General features: G+C 44.9%; 1 protein-coding gene across 2 annotated transcripts; it reads right to left on the reverse strand.

Annotated features, from left to right (window-relative positions):
* Positions 1-3502: 3502 nt before the first annotated feature.
* DLST (dihydrolipoamide S-succinyltransferase) lies at positions 3503-21382 on the reverse strand. 2 transcript variants are annotated; one of them, XM_082233683.1, is made up of 15 exons: positions 21234-21382; positions 16442-16478; positions 15057-15105; positions 14524-14579; positions 13472-13546; positions 13125-13180; positions 12364-12475; positions 11422-11577; positions 11070-11146; positions 10180-10277; positions 8053-8183; positions 7478-7551; positions 6911-6994; positions 5816-5983; positions 3503-4779 (listed from the first exon to the last, which is right to left on the reverse strand). In XM_082233683.1, exons 1-15 carry the CDS (start codon positions 21306-21308, stop codon positions 4645-4647), a joined length of 1383 nt encoding a protein of 460 aa, XP_082089809.1. In that variant the 5' UTR covers positions 21309-21382; the 3' UTR covers positions 3503-4644. The 2 variants fall into 2 exon arrangements, with proteins under 2 accessions (XP_082089809.1, XP_082089810.1); XM_082233684.1 differs by having other exon boundaries at positions 16442-16475; positions 21234-21362.
* Between the last annotated feature and the right edge of the window lie 2484 nt (positions 21383-23866).

Below are 23866 nucleotides of genomic sequence, written 5' to 3' on the forward strand. Positions count from 1 at the left end.
AGAACTTAATTCATTCTGGAGGTCCGTTCTTAATCATAGAATCATAGAGTTGGAAGAGACCACAAGGGCCATCGAGTCCAACCCCCTGCCAAGCAGGAAACACCATCAGAGCACTCCTGACATATGGTTGTCAAGCCTCTGCTTAAAGACCTCCAAAGTAGGAGACTCCACCACACTCCTTGGCAGCAAATTCCACTGTCGAACAGCTCTTACGGTCAGGAAGTTCTTCCGAATGTTTAGGTGGAATCTTCTTTCTTGTAGTTTGGATCCATTGCTCCGTGTCCGCTTCTCTGGAGCAGCAGAAAACAACCTTTCTCCCTCCTCTATGTGACATCCTTTTATATATTTGAACATGGCTATCATATCACCCCTTAACCTCCTCTTCTGCAGGCTAAACATGCCCAGCTCCCTTAGCCGTTCCTCATAAGGCATCGTTTCCAGGCCTTTGACCATTTTGGTTGCCCTCCTCTGGACACGTTCCAGTTTGTCAGTGTCCTTCTTGAATTGTGGTGCCCAGAACTGGACACAGTACTCCAGGTGTGGTCTGACCAGAGCAGAATACAGTGGCACTATTACTTCCCTTGATCTAGATGCTATACTCCTATTGATGCAGCCCAGAATTGCATTGGCTTTTTTAGCTGCCGCGTCACACTGTTGGCTCATGTCAAGTTTGTGGTCAACCAAGACTCCTAGATCCTTTTCACATGTACTGCTCTCAAGCCAGGTGTCCCCCATCTTGTATTTGTGCCTCTCATTTTTTTTGCCCAAGTGCAATACTTTACATTTCTCCCTGTTAAAATTCATCTTGTTTGTTTTTGCCCAGTTCTCTAATCTGTCAAGGTCGTTTTGAAGTGTGATCCTGTCCTCTGGGGTGTTAGCCACCCCTCCCAGTTTGGTGTCATCTGCAAATTTGATCAGGATGCCCTTGAGTCCATCATCCAAGTCGTTGATAAAGATGTTGAATAAGACCGGGCCCAAGACAGAACCCTGTGGCACCCCACTAGTCACTCTTCTCCAGGATGAAGAGGAACCATTGATGAGCACCCTTTGGGTTCGGTCAGCCAGCCAGTTACAAATCCACTGAGTGGTAGCATAGTCAAGACCGCATTTTACCAGCTTCTTTACAAGAATATCATGGGGCACCTTGTCAAATGCCTTGCTGAAATCAAGGTAGGCTACATCCACTGCGTTCCCTTCATCTACCAGGCTTGTAATTCTGTCAAAAAACGAGATCAGGTTAGTCTGACATGACTTATTTTTCAGAAATCCATGCTGACTATTGGTGATCACAGCATTCCTTTCTAGGTGCTCACAGACTGTTTGCTTAATGATCTGTTCCAGAATCTTCCATGGTATTGATGTCAGACTGACTGGGCGGTAATTATTTGGGTTCTCTCTTTCCCCCTTTTTGAAAATAGGGACAACATTTGCCCTCCTCCAGTCTGCCGGGACTTCGCCTGTTCTCCAGGAATTCTCAAAGATGACTGCCAGTGGTTCTGAGATCACATCTGCCAGTTCTTTTAATACTCTTGGATGCAGTTCATCTGGCCCTGGAGACTTGAATACATCTAAACTGGCCAAATATTCTTGTACTATCTCCTTAGTTATTCTGGGCTGTGTTTCCTTTGCTGAATCATTTGCTCCAAATTCTTCAGGTCGGGCATTGTTTTCTTTATCGGAGAAGACTGAGGCAAAGAAGGCATTGAGGAGTTCAGCCCTTTCTGTGTCCCCTGTTTGCATTTCACCATCTTCAAACAGGTGAAACCTGAAACTGTTCTTAACCTGAAGCACCACTTTAGCTAATGGGGTGTCCCACTGCCGTCACAATTTCTGTTCCCATCCTGAAGCAAAGTTCTTAACCCGAGGTACTATTTCTGGGTTAGCGGAGTCTGTAACCTGAAGCGTACCCGAGGTACCACTATAGGACGAACATCGGACAAATTCAGCAGCTGACTTTTCATCTGAAAACATTTCAGGCCTCTTACATCATAGCTGTACAGTGAGAAAGTGTATAGCTCACATAGAACAAACAAACCAGAACCAATGATCTTAATAATAATAAATAGGTGTTTCAATCCTGATGCTTTATAGCAGCACTTGACATTGTATATACTTCTCGCAAGACAACTGCTTGAGATTAGTATGTCTGCTATGGATGGTGATTAGTTTTGGTAAAGAAAGTAGGCCTGATTCACAGTCCTTCGTACAGAGAAGCTGATTGTAAAACTACTTCCCCTGTTGCTACCAGTGCTATTCACCTGTTGAAGGCTAGAAAGGGTACCCAAATTGATAGGAGGACATACATGAGAACCTAGATTATTTAATTTCCTTGGGATTCTCCAGACCTCCAGGTAGCTCTACAAACTACAGAGTTTGCTCTCTTCCTCCTATGAGATGCCTTTGACTAATAAAGTCTTTTCTAGTTCTGTCCCATTAAAACTTGAGAGCGGGTGCAGAGGCACGGCAGAAAGTACACCAAACATCAGCCAACACATTACGAGTCACAGAGCTAACGATTGCTTTGGTTTAAATCAAGCTTTTTAGGTACCTCTATACCACTGCAGCTGTGCTTCAATCCAATGTTTCAAGAGTAGAAAAATCTGCATTAGCAACCCGTGCCCATATTGCCCACTGCAGCATCTCAAGCCAATCTGAAGAGCACTTAAACTGCTGGGGGGAGGAGCTGAGAAGGACGCACCTACACTGCTTTTTGTTTAGGAACATGACACTTGTGGGTACCACAGCACCCTCAGACATCTTCTTTTGTCTCTTCCATTTTAAAAAAAATAATAAAGAACTGTTTTTGGTTTGGGGGAATTGACTAAAAAATAATACTGTGTGTTTTGAGTTGTATGAAGCCATTTTGCCTTGAAGGGCTGGGGAACAAGTAGTCTCCCTGCTACATAAAATATAACTATGGCAGACTATTGTGACTGCTGCCTTCAAAGATCCCAATCTCTCTCCTGTTTTTGGCTACCAAAATCCTTTAAGGGGACAGCATAACATTTAAAACATCTAATGTAGGCACACTCCAAAATCTTCCCAACAGATGCAGAGCTTGAAGTCATAATTTACTGTCACATCTAAACCAGGCAAACTATGGTTTGCTTGCAAACCAAGATGACAAATCAGTCTGAACTAGGATTGTGGGCAAACTATAGTTTTCTTGCCTTGGCTATAACATCAAGCTAAGGCCTTTTATTTAACAGTGAATGGACTGGGGTGGGGGGTCATGTAAGACAGAGTTTGTTCACATAGCCCCCGTGATTTGGCATTACATCTGAACTGATCTAGAATGAGGCAGATCACATACACTGACAGTTCTGTTACCCAGAAGTGAGTTATCTAATTTATGCCATCTGTACTAAACTCAGAAAAAACTTGGGCAAACTCAGCTCAGGTTCTGTTCCTTTGAAGGCGTTCCTCAATTGCTTATAAACATGTCTTACCCTAAGTATCATCCCACTGTATTTCATTTCTCCCATGCATACACACACACACATAATTTCCTTGTTTTATTTTGTTTAAAATCTGTCATGTTAAATACTTTAATTACAAGTTCTGTGCGGCGAACAAGAGTAATAAACCCTGCAGGCACTAGCAACCCTCTCACTCAACAATATATGTGCACGCTATTGTACTAAGGATATGTCCCCATGAGCCAGCAAGCCTTAGGCTAGGATACATGCCACACAAGACAACCTAGTCCCAACCTACATTGCCATACCATTGCAGTCACGAAGTTGATAAAACCATTCAGTGAGGATTAGATGGAACGTAGGACAGCCACCGAAGGTTGCCATCTCCCCCTAATCCCCAGCAGCCAGTCAACTTGAACTGGACCTGACAGCGAGATGGGACACCCATTCTGCCCTACCAGAGGCTTAGAACGAAAGAAACAACTTCCAAGTGGGAGAGGGAGAGAGCTGCTACTGCCACTTCCTTGCTTGGGAAGGGATGAGGCAGAGGAAGGTCCCTGAAAACAATCCTTAGAACTGCCCCTCACTACTAGGAGAGGATCTAGATAACGGCAGGGGAGGCAGTAACCCCTGGGAGTGCCTCATCCCATTAAGGTCAAAAAACCCACAAGGTGGCTGGAGTGCAGATTTACTCTCCGTTACTGGAGGCATGTAAGATCAGGCACAGCAACTGAATCGCCCTAGAGAGCCTCAGGCTAGCTTCGCTGTTCCAAAGATCTAGAGCCTTCAAGTGGAGCAGAGACCAGCCTTTCCCCTCCAACAGCTGCCGCAATGATACTGAATTAAAGCTGAGTTTCTGTGCAAGAGCTGCTCAGGAGGGAAGCTCTAGCTAAACAGCAGGCAGCTTCTGTTCCCATAAGATCGAGAGGGAGAGAGAGAGATGAGGCTATGTCTGTTTGGAGCAAGAAGAGGGGAAATGGTAGGTTACATCTGAACAGGTAATGACACCTGCTTGTCTGCCCTGGGAAGAAAATGAACCATCTTTGGAAGAGGCAGGAAAGGTGGGTGGCACACTACCCTCGGGGGTTCCTTTCAAAGCACCTCCTGCCACTAGGGGGAGGAGATGACTGGAATGAAGCCCTGCTGATTCCTGAATGTCCTCTGTTCCATCTGCTGCTGCTGCGTCCTTGCTCTACTGGATGGGGCAGGTGGGGGCTGCTGTTCTTTACAGGTCAAGCAGCAGCACACGAGGATCTTCCACCACAGCCTTGATCTTGCGCAGGAAAGTCACCGCCTCTCTGCCATCAATCAACCGGTGGTCGTACGTCAGGGCCACATACATCATTGGGCGCACCTCAACCTAAGGAAGAAAAAAGAGACTGTTAAGCTGAACATTTTCTTTTGTAATCAACTTGGCGCTGTACCTCAAAGCCTAAGCAAGTTACATTTTAAGTTACATGCGCCCTGCATAACTAAGAAAGTGAAACCTGTTTGGGATAACCCCAAGCTGGAGTTTTCTTATGTCTTAATAATTTGACACAAACTCTTCAAACCTTTCCCCTACACATTCACCCTCTAATTCGAACCCAGAATACTCCCCTATCTTCTCAGAATAATTTTACAGCGGTCAAAACTTCCAGTTGGTCCTTTTCTGCTGCACTTGTCAGGGCTCCTAGTTCAGCCTGATCCACTTCCTTCTCCTTCATCATCAGACTGGACAGTTGATTAGAGTGTGGTGTTGATAATGCCAAGGCTGCAGGTTTAATCCCTGTATGGGGCAGCAGCATATTCCTGCAATGCAGGGAGGTGGACTAGATGACCCCCAGGGTCACTTCCAACTCCACAATTTTATGGTTCTATTTTACTAGACGGAAGGTCCCGTTTAAACATTACTCTAGCCATCTGGAAGATGCTGCCTGAAGCAGCATCTCCACCCCATCATTCAGCCTAGACAATGAGGTCCTGCTCCGAGGGCCTTCTGGCATTTCCCTCATTGTGTAACATTTAAGTTACACAGAAGCTAGCAGAGGGCCTTCTCAGTAGTGGCGCCCGCCCTGTGGAACACCCAGCCATCAATGTCAAGGGACAGAAGCAACTCTATGACACTGAAGGCAGGCCTGTATAGGCAAGTTTTTAATATCTGATGTTTTATTGGGTTTTGATATATTTCTGGAAGCCCCCAGAATGGCTGAGGCAACCCAGTCAGGTGGGCGGCATAATAAAATAACAATAACAACAACAACAACAATAATAATATATTGACTTATCTACCTAGCCTGGTCATTTACACGTCATCTCAACTGTGCAGGAGCCAGTTACAGAAAAGTGGCTTGCCAGCAGCTAAGGTAACGTTTAAAAGCCCCATTAAGCCCCTTAACCTTCCATACAGTGCATACTTTGCCTCCAACAGCAACAGGCCTGTCAAAGATGCCATGCATGCCCAAGATAGCAGACTGAGGGGGGTTGATGATGGGCGTCCCAAACAGGGATCCAAATACACCGCCGTTACTGATGGTGAATGTACCGCCATCCATATCCTCAATGGCAAGCTCATTCTTGCGGGCCTGAAACGGGGGGGGGGGGGGAGAGAGAGAGAAATACTCAGTATCACTAGCATGTGAACACCTCAGAAAGCTCCCCACACTAAGCAAAGGCAAGAAGTTATCTGAGAATCCCCAATGACTAGTTAAAATATTGAGGTTACAGGGGGAGTCCTTTGAAGTTCATATAAATATCTTCAAGGTTGAGGGTGCTATCAAATTCAGATTGATCAAAGCACAAGACAGAGAGCAATAGCTAGATTTTTGCTGGGGTAGCTTAAGACTAACAGAATGTACCTTTTTCGACACATGGCAATTCTAAGAAGGATAAGAATAAATTGAGTTGTTCCTATTTTGCCACAGCAATGTCCAACATATTATTTATGGGTGTAAAAAAAAAAAGGAATACAGGTACACTTGGTTCCAATACAATGGAAGGGACTATCATCACTGTGCCACCATATAAAGTGCTATGTCTTTAAGGCACAGCAGAATGAGTTTCCGTCTCCCCCCACAATATGCTTCCATTACTGTTGACAAACTTGAATCCAGTCTGTTTCATGTTATTTGCAAATTTACCATAAACAATATGTTTTTTTCTTGAACTGCAACCAGATATGGAGATGGCTACTAGTTGAGATCACTTTGTTAAAAGTTAGATTTGTCTTCCAGAAAACTTGTCGATCAACATCTATTAGTCAGAACGGCCAAGTGTTTTCGGGTGATGTATCACACAGCACTGAATGCTAGATATATATCTGGACCTGGAATTTTAAGGCTTCTTGAAGTGGAGACTCTGCAGTTGGCTTTAGCTTTTTGTCAAATTACTGAACCAGAACCTTCATCCTGCCACTGTCTTAGTCACACTCCCCTTTCCCCCTTCTGATTCTCCTTAAGAAAGATGCGTGTCTCGTTTTCACCCTCGAGAACCCTTTACACTCAAAACATTACCTTTTCCCCCAGCTCATTGATTGCTCGCTCAATGTCAGCAAAGTTCATTGTTTCTACGTTTCTGATTACAGGGACCACAAGACCCTGAAAGAAACAAAGATCTCTGAGTCAAACACAACATACATAACATGACAACAAGAGCCAAATATAGAGCAAGCCATCACTGGACAGAGGTGTGTATCCAGAGGTACCATCTTCGCTAACTGATTGAGGCAGCCCAAGATCTTGAGGAGCCAGGGGACGGAGCTGAACGCCCTCTGAACATTGAGGGGGTGGAACTCCCTTGGCCCTTAGGAGCTGGTGCCAATGGGTGTATCTAAAACAGGATTGGGGGACTTACTTCCTCTACCCCCTCCCCAGTCAAATTTGATGACCTCTGTATCTCACTAGGCCTATGACTGATCCCCCATGCCACCCTGGAAGTTTGGACAAGAACAAGCACCCTCCCCTGCTGTAGGATTAGACAAAGCCAAGAAGCTTGTCTCTGAATTTTCATTTCTTACAGCTGAACACCAAACCAAATGATGTCCCATGCATCAGCCAGATACATGTTCCCACAATACATACCCTAGGAGTCGCCACGGCAACACTGATATCCACATATTCCCTGTACACAATCTCTTTGGTAGTATCGTCTATCACTAGATGGAGAAAGAAAAGTAGGCTATTACATACAGCAGCATCACGAGTCAAGGCTCTAATCAGGAGCAAAAATCAAGCTTTATTGATTTAGTCCATCTCTTCCTTCCATTCACTAAAAATTAGTAATGGAGGGAAGCTGATCTGCCAAGTGTAAAGGAAACACGAGGCTTCCGCCAGTCACCACCTTGCAAGGAGCAAGTGCCTTGACCTTTTCTTTTTCCTTCAAGTCCTGTGTGTTTGGAGGAATAGGCAGTCTTGTCTCATTTACACAGATGCATGGAAAAGGTAAGAAACAGCAGGAGTTGGGCATGCAAGTTCTTTCCATAGACCAACTTCTGCCCAAGTGAATATCCTTTCACTATGAAAGGGTTTGTCACAACACAGTTGCTTTTCTTTGCACAAGTGCAGAGACTTCATCATGAGGTCTGATAGTACTACCTTCCACAGAGGCTTGCTCATGACACTCAGGCATCTCAGAAACACTGCCCCATTGTTCTCACCTCCATTTACAACAGGCTGCTCTTGCAAGGCAAAGGCTGCAGCTTTCACGAAGGCAGACATAAAGCCAAGTTTCATATTGTGCTTCTTCAGGAAGTTGTCCCTGTGCCGGGCTCTCATTTCCTGGATGTTACTGAAAAAGCCACCAGAAGAACATTTACTACTAGGAAAAGGAAAGTTCTTGCTTCCTGTATCTACTTAAACACCAGATCTGCAGCACATTCCTGACCAGAGTTACTTTGTGGCTCAACCCTTATTTCAAAAGTGGCTTGCAATTTATTAATATTTTTTTTAAAAAGAAATGTTATCAGAGTTTCAACAAAGAGTTTCACTGCAGTATAGACTGGCTGATCTCTGAGAAGTATATCAGGAGTATTTTCTCTCCCTCCACAAAGTTTACAACAGCCATTACTTTACAACCATTACTAATGTTACCCTCAGGGTGTCACCAAAGCAAGCTACTGCATACTATGCTGAAATGCATATGGCTGTTCAAAGTATCCCCATGTGATGATGAGCTTTCAGGCACTTTAAAATTCCTATAGATATTTAAATTATGGGGACAACCACCACACATCTGGTCAAAGGAGGAATAAAATGTTAGATTTGCCTGCTGGTTATAGGTTCTTCACTGCTGTTGGGAGATTTAGAAGAAGGAACTTCTTCACAGTGCACGTAGCAAAACTATGGACTTCACACTCACGAGATGTCAGTGAGGACCACTAACTCTGATGGCTTTAAAAGAGGATGAGATAAAGCTAACCATGACAGCTATCTACTGCTTCCAGTAACAGAAAGCTGTATACCTCTTAATACCAGTTCCTAGTGATCATAAAGGGGCAGAATGCTCATATCTTGTCTGAAGGCTTCCAATAGGCACATGTTTGGCCAATAAGAGTACAGAATACATCTTCCCAACACCTTGGAGAGCACCACAAAGCCTGAGTAGACAGGTTAGTGGTCTCTTGGGCTCAGTATTGACACAGTGAAAGCAAACTTCAAAATAAGCATAATGGGAAATGAGTGGGGACCTTCTGCCTCCAGCAGGCTCCATCCATCCTGACAGAATTTGACCCTTGTTTTGTTTATGACTATCTAAAAAGTAAACCATGTCTCCTGTTCGTTTGGCCACACTTAACAAGCACATGAGTTTGGGACTATGTACGTTGGAGGACTTCTGATGCAATGACTCTAAAATGCCCTCAATCAGAGTACAGAAAGTAGCAGTTACCATCATTCACTTACTGGAACAGAGGCCAGCTACCCAAATTGAACAGAACAGCTTTGTCTTGACAATTCTAGGCAGGCATTGAAGTAATAGCCTTCATCTTCCCCCTCCCAGACAATATGGCTTTAGAGAGGCAGTTTTTAGCAAGTACAAGTGCCCCTTTGGGTTTAGACTGTTTGTTTTCCTTTGCCTAATCTTATTTAGAGCTAGGATTACCATCCAAAGACATTACCGCCTCCCAAGATACAAGGGTTTGAGGGGAGGAAGCCATCATGAGAAGCCTTTACAGCAGACACTGACACCCAGTGGGGAGGCATAAGGCCTTGGCCTAAGCCCTTGCAAGTCGGGGGACAATCAATCCAAAGCAGATTACTGACTGCAACAAGAGCCCAAGGCCAGAGTAAAGCGACACCTCCATTAGCCTCTAAAATGAGGTAAGTTGCAGCATTTCCTCTCCAATCATGATTATTTTGCCAACCTTATTATTCCAAGCACCAAATATTTACGTGTTTTGTCTTAAGAAGCAGGATAGGATTTCATAGAGCAATTTGATTTGGGCACCATTTTCCTTAATGTGCTGAAACATAAGCTTCCCCCTCCCCAAATCCATTAGTGCTCAGCCCACAAACGCACTTCATGGAACACAGTTGGTTCTCCAACTGCCAAGGAGAGATGCTAAGGCTGGGCGAGAGCTCCAGGACCAGCCTTTCGGCCGGTTGCACAGCTGAGTCCTTGCTTAGAAACAGCCTCAACTCTATACAACCAAGGAGCTGGCTAAAACCACTTCATCCCAGGACAAAACACACAAGATCAATGCACACCAATGAGCCAAAGTTCCTGTTCTTAGTGCAACATGGAAAGATCTTGGCTTACCTGCACATATTGAAGATATGGTCCTTACCTCATATCAATTTCATTGAAGGTAGTCAGCATGGCACATGTATTTTGAGCCTCTTTCAGGCGCTGAGCAATGCGTTGACGCATCCTGTTCATTTTCACCTGAAGTGGAACAAAAAGAGATATAGTCAAACCTCAGATCCCGAACACTTCCGTTTTGGAACATTTCAGCTCCCAAACGCCAAAAACCCTGAAGTAAATGCTCTGATTTCCAAACGTTTTTCGGAACCCAAATGTCTGACACGGCTTCCGCTTCGGTGCAGGAAGCTCCTGCAATCAATCAGAAGCCACGCCTCAGTTGTCAAACATTTCGGAAGCCGAACGGGTTTCTGGAACGGATTATGTTCAACAACCGAGGTTTGACTGTAATGGGGGAAAGGTAGCTTTGCAAACTGACGTTGACAAGGATTTACATTGCTGACTATCACTACCAGGAATAACACAAGTAGGAAAGGCAGTGCTCATGAGCTAAAAACTTTGCTGTATTCAGCCACTGCTCACAGAATAGTACAGTGGTACCTCAGGTTAAGAACTTAATTTGTTCTGGGGGTCTGTTCTTAACCTGAAACTGTTCTTAACCTGAAGCACCACTTTAGCTAATGGGGCCTCCCGCTGCCGCTGCGCTGCCAGAGCACAATTTCTCATCCTGAAGCAAAGTTCTTAACCTGAGGTAGTATTTATGGATTAGTGGAGATCAACTAAAGGCCAGCAAGAAGTAACCTGAAGCGTATGTAACCTGAAGCGTATGTAACCCGAGGTACCACTGTACAACACAACTTGACCACTGCATCTCATGAGGCTTAGATTGGAGGTTTTTCAGGCAAAAGAATGGTCCCCACTCGGCCTCAATCACCCTCATCCACTGCCCCATAGGCGCAAGAAGTTTCCAATTACCCTTTGCTCCACTCTGGCTCCTTTGCTGACCCCGGGTTCCGCCGCAGGAGCAGCTGCAGCTGGCTTTACTGCAGAAACTGAAAGAAAATGGGGGGTGGGGAGAGAAATGTGTCAAGGGACTGAGAGAAGAAGATTTATGTCCTGGCAAGCAATGGATGAACACGAAGGCTATCTGAAGTAGAGATGAAATACGCATTTGAGAGATGATACCTAATGCATGCTAGGTAGCAAGGCGGACGTTCTTTAACACTCTCCTGTGGACAGTTCTGCAGTCTCCAGTTCGGAATAACTCCCTGCTTATGCAGGTGGAAGGAGGTTGGTTAAGGGGGATTAGAGATGGTCTTGGTCTCACCTGGTTTAGAATCCACAGGGAGTGATGACACAGGGGGCACCGGAGGCATCGTAGTGGGAATCTGTGCTGCAGGGGCAGGTGCTGCTGCTGCAGGAGGAGGAGGCGCTGCCGGTTCTGGTGCAGGGGCTGCTGCTGGTTTGGCCTTGGCAGGTGCAGCTAAACAGAAGAATTGAGAAAGGCAGTTGCACAGGCAGACAGAATCCAAGAGGTGCATTTTTTCCACAGACCATCCAAGAAGGCTCTTTCAGTATCTTTGAGAAAAGTACCCTTTTGAGTCAGGAGCCCATATTAATATAATAAGACGGCGCTTACTTGTCTCATTGGCTGCTAGCACCCAGAAAATAAACTTGTGAAATGGTATAGCTATGCACAGAGGCAGCAGGCTCAGGAAGCAGCAAGTTCCATAGATTAGGTTCTTTTAAAAGCTGAGTTTGGAAACTAACCGAAAGTGCTGGTGGCGACCTTTAAAGCCTTAAAATGGTTTGCTACCAGGTTGCATCTGGCATTGTGTATACCCACACTAATTTGCTCGAGGCTTTGAGATTAGCAACTGAGGCCCTGTTCCCAGGTCTAACATTTACTAAGGGCTGACTGACAAGAGTCTAGAGCAGGGTTCCTCAGTGTGGTGCTTCCATGGGAACAAATGTAGTAACTGCATGAGTCACCTGTTCCCACATCCCACCCCTCCCTCAAAGAACCTGCCTCTTTCTATCCATCTATCTTTCAATAAATCACAAACCCTTATATTTTTACACATTGCCCATAAAGTTTTGCAGGGAATTACTGTGATTTTCCCCCTGCCAAATTATGCAAGTCAAGTTGAATTTGGACAATTCAGTCTAGTTACAGCATTCAGATACGGATTCTTTATTTTTGCAGCAAAGCCCATCATTGTCGCAGCTGTGACAGTGTAAGAAGCAGACATGGCTGGTCCCAACTTACCTCCGGTTTTCCTGAGTTTAAACAAAGGTGTACCTCCTTCCACTTTCCCCCCATCAGGAACTAGAAGTGCTTCAATTACGCCAGCTGCCGGAGCTGGAACCTGCACAGATGTCTGCAGATAAAACACAAATGAGCTCTCCTCTAATCATCAAAAGAAAATATGTTAAGTAAATGGGACTATCCCTTGAAGAGGAATGAATGATACATGAATGGGATTGGCCTTTCTGCAGAAATCATGCAAAGAAACAGCACCATGGAGATATTACATCTTGGGGGTATACATATTTCACTGGAAATCAACTCTGCATTTCATCACAAGAAGGAACAGTACAGTTATTTATTTGTATCAACTGTACTGCTTGTCCAGAGCCCCCAGAGGAAGCCAGTGGTATGGCATTTACTAATAAGCCTCTCCCTCTCCAGTATAAAAACTGATTCACTCTCAATCTGAGAATGGTGGAGGACATGCAAGCTCCCAGCAGGCATAGTTGAAAACAAGCAAGTTTTTCGAGTCAAAAGCTAGAAGAGTGCCCCTTTCCCAGGTTTTGTGGTCTTCTGTTGTCTTTAGCTTACCCACCTCCACTCTGGAGAGCATCAAGAAACTACCCCATAAGAGCAACATTGCTGAATCAGACCAAAAGGCCTATCTAGTCGGGCATCCTGTTTCCTACAATTGGCATTTTCTCTATTTTCCGCACACCACGCATAACTGAATACATCATCTGGCGTTTCTAATTATACAAGAAAAATAGGACGTTTACCTTGTCTGTTTCAATCTCACATACCACTTCATCTTCTCCTACTGTGTCACCCACAGCTAAAAATGAAAAGAACCACCCTAAGTAAGGGAACTCTTAAAGCTCACATCAATGCCTCGCAGAGAGTCTCAATTCTTACATATATGCCGGAGGACTTGCAAGATCATAATAAGGGTCTGGACATTACATACCTCATAGAGGACTTACATTGACCTTTCAATCTTTAATTAGTTTGGTCAATTTTCACCTATCGAATAAGTGTGTCCAGAGCTCCTTTCACCAATTACGACTTTAGTGTATTCCCACAACAGACCAAGAAAACCATAGAAGACAAAAAAGCTGCCTCTTACCTTTCTCCCACCTGACATCTCCCTCTGTGACTGATTCTGCAAATGCTGGTGTGTTCACTGTAACAACTTCTTCCCCTGTAGAAGAAATGTATATCTGCATGTAGTAAAAGCCTTCATAATCAGTCATTTTAGATTCTGGAATGTCTATGGACAAACAGCATTATTAGAAACCTCTTATATCTAGAAACACCTCCGAGAGCATCTACACTGACCTATTCACACACAAGCCATGGTTTGTCATCCCACAGATGATAAAACAAACCATGGTTTTCTTCTCTGAAGTTTGATTTGTTTCCCAGCTGCTCTTGCCTTGTGTCTTTGATGAGCATTTGGGGTGAGGTGGTCAAGCAAACCATGGTTAAGGAAGGGAGCTGGGTTCACACAGCACACTAAACTTAACTGAAAGAAACGAAGGTCTGTAAGCCAATGACAAACAATGGCTTTAGACTGTTGTTTGTTGGCAGTAAACCACAGAAGCTGCTGGGCTGGACTCACACCTAAGGCTAAATTATAGTTTAATAAGTCGTGGTTTAGCATTACGTGGAAACCAGAACAGTGTCATCTCTCCTTTCTCCTTAAAATCTGCCTCCTCAGGTAGAATGTTCTCCCTCTTCCATAAAAGTAGAACATTGGGGTCATTTTGCAGTAGATTCAGGACATATTTCTATACTTACTCTTGCCTCTCCATTATTTCCCAAACTGTTGAAACAAATCATAAGCTTCTCAGGACAAGGAACAGGCTTTTTTTTAGTTTATATTATTTTGCAGAGCATCCTTTACACAGGTGACATACTAATAATCATGCTTCAACTGAGACACTTGAGGGGGGGGGGGAGCGACCAGTAAGGGACATAATATACTAGAGTCCAACCTACACTACATCAAAACCACCTGTAGTATGACAAAGAAAAAACACAATTCCAGTCTATTACTTTGTATTCCTGCATTTTGTACTCCTTAGTTTAGACTAAGAATCAGTTGAGGAACAAGGTTGGAAGGGAATGTGCAGGCAGAGAAGGCTTCCGCCAGTTGCAGTCATCTCAGGTACTTACTGCACACTGTGGTGGTTCTGAAATAACGGACAGTGAACACACGGGAGCCATTTACCCTGGAGAGCAAGAAACAAGAGATCAACTAAAGGCCAGCAAGAAGCAGTACAGATTTTGCATCTGTTGGCCTGACTTGACTGGGTTGTCAGTCAGCAGCCCTGACAATTAACATGCTCATCGGGGCAGATGACATTCTGCATAGCACCTAAGGGAGTCTATTTTGAGGCATTCAACAATCAAGGAAGATCATATTTCTGGGATTCTACCTAGCTTGTTCCCCCTCCAGAACAAATTATGCAAAATATGCAAATATATAAATTGATTCAAATCAGGTAATTTATACAGTTCAAGAATTCTTCTACTCTTGGTGCAGAATGTGGATTACTCTGGTCTGGGATAATTTGGACACAGAGAATGCAGCTACCCCTCTCTGACAATACAGTAACTAGGAACTGGGGTTGTAGCAGCTACTCTCAATCCATGCAAATAGTCACAACATACTGACTATTTACATTTATTTACAGTTGAATACTTACAAATGCTTCCTGCTGTTGGCATAAGCTAACCCCTGGCATCGAGAGACACCTGTAAAGCAGAAAGCACTTCAATCAGAAATCTGTTTACATTATATCACTTATTACAGTAACGTGTACTAAGACAAATTTGTTTAATAAATGTTATAAAGGTAAAAATAGCAGCTGTCAATTATCATTGACATGCAAAAGTCTCCACACCATTATCCTAGTCCTCAACAACTTAGTCCTTTATCTGTTTTTTTATAAAGGATTAATAGCAGCCCCAGTATCCGAAAGCTAAGTGTTGGCCAGTGAGGTGGGCAAGATTAATATCTATCAAGAAATGGAAAAGACACTAACACAAGATCTCTGCATTCATTTAATTTATTTTGTAGCATTTCCTCTACCACCACAACATCCAGAATCATTCAATTCATCTGCATCTGGGGAGAAATGTTTAGAAAAATTTGCATACCCTGTGCTCCTTCCCTTTTTTTTGATAAAGAACAAATATGTTTACAACATATGATTTCTAAAAGGAGCCATTTTTGGGGAAGTGTTCAATAAATTCCAATTAATTGCACAGCGTTCCTAAAATAATTTATACAGTGTCAAATTATGCCAGAATGGGCGATCCCAAGAGTCTTTTTTCCAGAACAATCATCATGAACAAGACTCCAAATACTTATTGGATCCATCTTAGAAATTCTCCCTGTAAAGTCATGAGGGCTAACTTATTCTGATGTGAGTTTCAACATGTTTGGGCGCTTGGGATCATCTTATTATCTGAGCCAAAAAGTTACATCAAAATCACCTCTAAGATCTCTTGCAAGGCAACCTACAGTTCTCTAAATTATGTATTTCGAACATAATTCATACAGAACTCCTTTTGCATAAACCTCCTTAAGTGAATGGGAAATGCATCAGAGCACCTCTACTTTTTCAAACTTATCAAACTGGTGTAGGTTAAAAATACTGTGCTCATCCACCTACATATCCTGAGTATCTGGGCAGGAAACAGGAATCATTTATCTATCCTTTAATGTGGGAGCTGCCAAGGAAGGTTAAAAATGGAGTTCATTGGTGATTATGCTGACTCTGTATTATGGTCATTTTCAAATATTCTAATTTGTACACAAATCTGTTGGTTGAGCGAGCTGGTCATTTATGCTACATAGCTTGTTTTAACATATCATAGGTAAACATGGAATTCATCTCTCAGTTTCTTTAATCTTTAACTACTTTTAAAACCACTTGTGGCTTTAAAGAAAAAAGTATGAATGTACTATAGTTTTTAACCAGGTTTTCATTAGATTTCCCTTGTCACGGTGATTATGAAACAGACAAGACACCTAATAATAATAAAAGACACCTAATCATCATCATCATCATCATCATCAACTCACCAGAGAGCGAATGTTTCCCCTGTGGACAGTTCCCCTGCTGAAGAGAAATATTATACAATCACCAATACAAAAAAATAAGTCATGAGTAACTCAAGGCAGAGTCACCTTTCCACACTATTCTACATTCCAAAGTAGAGAATAAATACACTGTTTTCAGATTCCGTAGGCTACAATGACACCTCTTCTCATCAGCAAGGTGTGACTACCGTAGTTTGTCAGAGAAAGTAGCCCCAAGTTAATATCAGAACTGTGGAGCCGAAAGTGACCATGGGGTTCATCTCGCCCAACCCCCTGCAATGCAGGAATCGCAACGAATGCATTACGCTTTCAAGTATTTTTCATCCACAGGAAAAAGGCATCCATAAAATAAGGTATCCATAAATACAGGAGATCATTATTATTATTTTGCTTGTTTGCAGTTCTCCTTTATGTTCACAAAATGCACAGCCTTCAATGCAATCCTACACACCTACTTAGAATATGCCCCACCAACTTCAATGGGACTTATTCCCATGTAAATGTGTACAGGGTTGCAACTTCAATGAGCAAGAGAGAAAGGTTCTCGAAACCTTGTATGTCTCTCTCTTATATAATATGATGGCTAAATATTGAGGTATGACAGCTACATATTGCAAAATGGGGTAACAGGATCAAACTCGCGATTACAGGCAATTAATATGCATAGTCTTCCCATTTGAATTACTATGAAGCCTAATGGTTTAATTAAGGTGAGCACTGCCTCTGGCTTTTGATTTCATCTTTTGATTTCATCAGGTAAGCCTGTACAAACAATGGGATATAATGAAAAAAATGGATGATAGCCAATGCTAGTCATACAAGTAGATCCATTGAAATCTTGTCAATTGGTTTAAATGGGTCTACTCTGTGCATGACATCGCTGGATATCACCCAGTGAGTGTGATGAGGTGGAAAGCATGAGTTCAAATGCTTGTTTATCCACGAACAGCATCAATCCCATGTCAGTAAAATGGAAATCATCATAGCTTACTTCAAAAGATTGCTGAGAGGACATATACTGACTAGATAAAGCTCCCTGAGCACAGTAGCATGATTAACTGTAACGAGGCAGAAATTCCTATTCTGATGAGCTACATAATTTGTAAACTCATTTTCAGCTAATGATTTTAGCTTCTGGTTATTACACTGAGTTCATTTTTTTCAGTATTATCCTGATTGCACAGCACAGATTCCTAGGTTCAGAAAAGTCACAGCCCAGATATATTTTACAACATGAAATATGGAACAAGCAGTGCATAGCACAAGGAGACTGAATAGTAGTGGCTACTACTCTATCCTTCTCAGTATACCCACCAGAACTCCTTGATGGGACTGGAGCTTCATGTTATATGGCTTACCAGTCTCGATATAAATTTATAAAATGTAACAAAAATGAGATTGGAAGAAACCAGCCCTGCATTCATGTCACACTTGGCTGTGACAAAAAACTTGTGATATATATTATATTCTACCAAATAACTTTACTCACACCAGGAGTAACAAACAGATCATTTAATATCACATCATATCATCCCAACAAATCATAGAAGAAACAAAATGAACATGACTACATTGCTATTCACACATTAAAACACTTCTTAAATGTTTGTTTGAGGGGGCGGATATGGTGACGCAAATCTAAATGGCAAGGTTCTGATCAATCTTGGCTCCTGTTGTTATCCATGTAATCTTTATGCCAAACACCAAACTTCCAAGATTACATGGCATTCTGAATCAAAGGCTATGTTTACTCTATGCAACATGACAGACACATCCACCCACCCTTAGAATACACGAATTCCATAGCAATGCTTGTGTGTACATATGTCAGTTCTTTTTATTTCTCACTTGAAATATCATCGTTTTAAGAGAAAAAAGTTTTCTGGCCCTAGATGAAGCAAAGTCTAGAAAGTAGTGGGTAAGATGCATACATGATTAGCAAGGAGACAGATTATAATGTGGTATACATGAGGAAAATACAATATAGGTCACTGCTCTGTTTGTTGTTCAGATGTCACATGTGTGTTTTTCTATAGATATTGCAAAAGTAAAGATGCCTGGTTCAGGGGCAGTAAAGTAATGTCATGTTCTAGCTGGCTGATCTTACAGGGGTCCTTAAAATGGGGGCAACAGGTGCATTTTAAGGAAACACTGAGCTTGTCCCCTAACCCTATTCATCTTCACTCAAAGCTAAATGTTGAGTTTTTGGTTCAGTTCTTTTAAAAAATCTACTCCTATCCTCACCTCAGTCCCCACTTAACCTCCACACTGTTCATTCCTGACAGAAATCCTCATTCCCAGGAACTAAACTAAATCTTTTGATGAACTCCTGGGTCTCAGGGAATATGTTTGTTCAAGGCCAAAGTTGCTAACGTAGGGAGGGAAGTGATGTTGGTGGGCAAGGCCTTCAAGGGCAGGGTAAGGGTGTTGTATACACAGCTATTCTGCTATCACAGAGTATAGTTCAGAGAATTACTCTGGTAAAGAGAAACACTATTCCTTAAAAGGGACCCGTTCCCAGGGAGGGAGAACATAGATATGGTGGGCACAATGGAAACGTGGTGGGATAGAGAGAACTAATGTGGGACACTTCTCTCTGGATAGTGACAGTGAAAGTGGAGATGCCCTAAAAACCTTAGTAGGAGAAAGCTGAACTCTGCTGAAATAGTTCCATGACATTGGTTGTCAGCATATTTTACAATTCTTTGTGAGTACTGTTGCACTTATGGCTGATTACAGACTTCCCATAGGAATCAGGATGACCAATGTGAAAACAGGATGATGGACTAGATGGGACTCTGTTTTGATCCAGAAGGCTGTTATGTTCTTATGCTATGATAACCTGATTATTGTGAACTAAGACCTTGTGTCTTTTCCTTCTCAGCTACCTCCTCCCCAATTTACGGCACAGCAAGTTCCTCATTTATTCTGCTACCTTGAAAGCTTTATACACTCTTTCTGAGAATGTTTTGTCCACAAATTTTTAAGACCTTCCATGTTCAGCTACTCCTTTCAGCTGTTCCTTCAAGGTGTAGGCAGCTCGCTGATACATTTTTGCTGCTCCTCTCGCCAAAAGATTCAATAGTGAGGTAGTCACTAATTCAGCACCTTCAGAGTTCTTCTCTGGAATGAAGTACTCATCTTGCAAATACGTTTCCCATACATTTCTTCTCAACTGGACATATACTGAATCCAAACTTCCCATCATTCAAATCAATAACTTTGAATTCATCTTATATTCCTGCCTTTCGTTTTTACAATGCTAAATTTGTCCATTGCTTCAGTTCTTCTTTCCTTTAACCCCAACACTCAAATCTGACCTTTCAAGTTCCTTTGTTCTTCCTTATTTGACATACTGTAACTACAACAGCCTTTCTTGATCCAAGTTCTCCCACTGGCCTTTTAGTTAACTGTGTTTCAAAGTCAAATGCTTTCAGTCAGACTGACTGTGCAATCCTAACTCACAGATATACTGAATAGAGGAGGTTACGATGTGGCATATTTCCCAACACTCCCTCCCTGCTGTCCAAATGAGCTGACATGAAGGACTTACTCTGGCATATCTACTTACATTAGCTGAAAGTGTTAAGTTGGCAGAAGTTACACCACTGTTGAGGCCAAAAATGGGTATGTCAAGGTCAGGAAGAGGGGCAAACATTGCATCCTAATTCCCTTCAATCACTGATCCTGTATAGGGTTCAGTGTACCTACACCACCAAAATTGCAGGTGTGACTAAAATCCACCCCATACGAGTCAATGGAAGAGCAGAAAATGATCCAGCCAAGAGCAATTATGATGCAGCTTAATTTACACTGGAAATATGCCAGTGTGCCTGCCTGGTTTGAATTGCTCCTACTTACCATGCCCCAACAGGTATTTTACTTTTTGTTATTCTTTCTCACAGAAAAAAATGCTCAAATCTATCCATCCCAAACAGAGTAATAAAGAAGAAAATGGGAAACTGTGATGGCTGAATGTTAATTACAGTTAATTAGGATGTAACCAGATAATTGCTGCAAAACAGAGATATTGTCCCATGCCAGCTGGTGATAAGACAGTGGCACTTTATCTTGGCGGCCCGTTACCACACAGGTTAAAACTGGGGGGGGGGGGCAATTATTTGCAACACCCAAAGCCACGGACGATCATTAACGAGGATCCCGTCATGCATAAACATTCCGACTAGACAAGACAAATGCGCTGTGCGGCACCGAAGCAAGTGACCCCTGGTTCCGGGCAGAGCGGAGAGGGGCATCGTTGCAGTCATCCGCGGTGCGAGGTCAACCGGGGTCACACCTGCTCAACAACCCTTCGCCGTTACCGCCTAGGATGCTGTAGGGGGACGATACCCGCCGATACAGAGACACAAGAGACCCGCGTTATATTAGGCGCCGCCAAGCTGTCGCGCTGCGCTTCAACCTTCAGAGCCACCTTCACGCCCGGCAGGATCCCCTGCCGGCCTTGGGCTCCGACGGCCGCCGTTCAGTTCCATGCCTGACCTCGCCTCGCCCTGAAAACGGGCAGGGCCCGGAGGCAACGGGAGGCGCCCCAAGAGAAGAGCCGCTCCCCGCTCGCCTCCAGCAGCCCCTTCGGAGCCTTCCGTTAGCCACGGGCAAGAGGCAGCCGGGCGAGGCAGCCTTCCCCCGGGCACGACTGCGGCCTCCCCCGCCTCGCCGCCCTGCGTCCCCCCGTTGCCCTTGGTGCCCGTCAGCCCCTTCGCGGCAGCCCCAGCCCACCACCTGCCCCTCCGTCTTCCCCTGCGGGAGGCGGTACCTGCCGAGCGGCGCAGAAGGAGCGCCCCAGCGCCCGGTTGAGGCAGCGAGCCCGGGCCAGAGAAAGAAGCAGCATCGCGGAGGCGGCGGCAGAGGCGGCAGGAAGAGCCCCAGGGCGCACACCGGAAGCAGGCCCGGCAGAGGCCGGATGCAGCCTGGGATCGACCAACCGCGGCTCGAGAAAGAGGCAGGGCGCGACGGGCTGTACCAATCGCGGCTCCCCGAAGCACAAAGGGAGGGCGGGGCGAGGAGAAGTCGGGGAGCGGAACGGCCCAGAGGGCGAGGAGAGCGGCAGCCGGCGTAGAGTGAAGAGGAGCACGCGGAGTCCAGCTTCCGAGTCGATTGCAAAGGCCGCTTTTAGCCTCTGCCGGAGCGCAAATGAAGCAAATGGGCAGCAGTAGTGGCTGTGCTTGTGCCAGCGTGCTGTTCCTCCCTCAAGCAAAACACACACTCAAAAAATATCTTTCTAACTGTAGCATATATGTATATATAGCTCCAGGAGAACCCCTCTCCATTAAACAAGTTGTCACTCTATTTTTTCTATCTCTGTAGGCTCCAGATCTTGCCCTGCATCTTCCATTCCTGCAGTCGTGTACGTTTCCCTCAAAAGCATTTGCAGAGGCGAGCCCTCGAACAAGGAGGGCTGTGCTCTGGGAAGTGGGGCTGCAAGGGCAGAACTGGACACGAAACTTTCCTTCTGAGAACTTCCCTTAGTTAATCACACTGGACCAAAGCTGTCAACGTTTTCCTTTTTTTAAGGGAAATTCCCGTATTCCGAATAGGATTCCTCGCAAGAAAAGGGAAAAGTTGACAGCTATGCCCCGCACCCCCATCTGCTTCGCGGTTTGCGTGGGCGGCTGCAGAAAGGAAGGAAAGGGAGGCAAGTTTCCTGCCCACGACCTTCCTTATTTTTGGATCTAAGTCACTGCTCTTTCTTTGCAGCATGATTTAATGCACAAGCACACTGTAAACGCAACAGTTACTTTGCTGGATGTAAGATCCAGGATTCATCTAGTCTAGCCTCCTGTTTCCAACGGTGGGTAGCCCAATGCCTACGATCTCATAAGCGAGACAGGATAGCGCTGTCTTTCCGCCAAGGTTGGCTCAATACGTTTTGCAGCCTGATGTGAAGGACAAATCGATGCCTTGCTTCACACGCAAAGGCTTACTGGAATGGCACTGAGGACAGGACAGAACCTTTCATTTCACCTGAGACAGGAGGCTTGTTCAGGGAGCTCAGGACAGGCATGGTGGCATCCACATTTCTGGAAGCTCAGGCGGAATGGCCACCTGAAGAGATTGCCCCACCCCTGCCTAGTGGCAGGCCAGCAGTGCCACTCACCTAGCCAAAGTGGCAAAGTTTATGGGCCCCTGCAAGGTAGAGCAATACAAACCCCTGTTGGGAAGTGGTGAGGTATGAAGAAGAGCAGTGTAGATACCGCAGTATCCGCAGCTCACCCATGCTACCTAGGGCAGAAAGTGGGCAAACAAAAAGCTTTCGGGATTTTCCACACTCACCCACACACAGTGGCGTAGCGTGGGTTGTCAGCACCCGGGGCAAGGCAAGTAATTTGCGCCCCCTAACCTGTGGATTTTGCACCCCCTAACCCGTGGAGCGCCCCCCCCCAGATGTTGTGCCCGGTGTGGCCGGCCCCCCCCTGCACCCCCCACGCTACGCCACTGTAGCACAGAACACCATCCCTAATCCTGCAACTGCAAAAAGTTCTGCAACACAGCACAACAGACCGTGCAAAAGGATCGTTGTTGATGCTTTTATTTAAAAAATGTAAACAACAGCCATCTTTATTTACACTATGAGCTAACTGTCTGAGATGGGTAAACCAATCCCAAAGGGCCCTTACAAACAGTAGATTATGCTACATTTTCCTTGTTTAAATCCACAATGTTTTGGTTTTTTAAAATGCACTCTACCTCCCCACCCTTATACCCTTTCCACCCAATACGGTAGACGTACACCTGATGCCTTTGTCACACATTACATGCACCCAACCCCTTCCCTGCAGACAGCTAGATTTCCCTCGCAATAAACGTGGGTGGGTAGGTAGGTGGGGGGGGGACAGTTATGCAGCGGGGGTGCTATGCGGCGGTTCTCCCGTCCAGTTTGGCAGGGCAGTCAGATGTGCAAGCCTGCCTTGCAATGGAGTCGGTGCCCCATCCCTCCAGCCTCGTGCTGGGAAGGCACTCTGCGTATGCCCCGATGCCCCCTTCCCCTTTCTTAACTGCCCATTCTCTTCCTACCCAGAGCTGGAATTCGGGGTTGCAAGCAAGTGGGGGCGCAAGCGAGGCCCGCCTCCCGCGAAACTTCCAAGAGGTCGCCCTACGAAGCCCCTCCGGAACGCAGCCTGGAGACTAGAGCAACGAACGACGACCCCACCAGCCCAGGCAGGCGGCGGCTTCGACGGTGCTTTTCCCGCCCAGCGATGCCGACGCACCTTGAGGCTCCCCCGGGCGGCCACGTGGCCCTTGCCCGGCCCGGCGTGCTCCGGCGGCGGCGGCGGACTACCGCTGCCTCCTGCTCCTCCATCGCCCGCCTCCGCCTCGTCGGCGTCGTCGTCCTCCTCCACGTCGACTACCACGTCTTCCTCTTCGTCCTCCTCCTCCAGGGCGGCCGCC

This window comes from Podarcis vaucheri, assembly GCF_965113315.1.
Source record: "Podarcis vaucheri genome assembly, chromosome: 1".
Lineage (NCBI taxonomy): Eukaryota > Metazoa > Chordata > Lepidosauria > Squamata > Lacertidae > Podarcis > Podarcis vaucheri.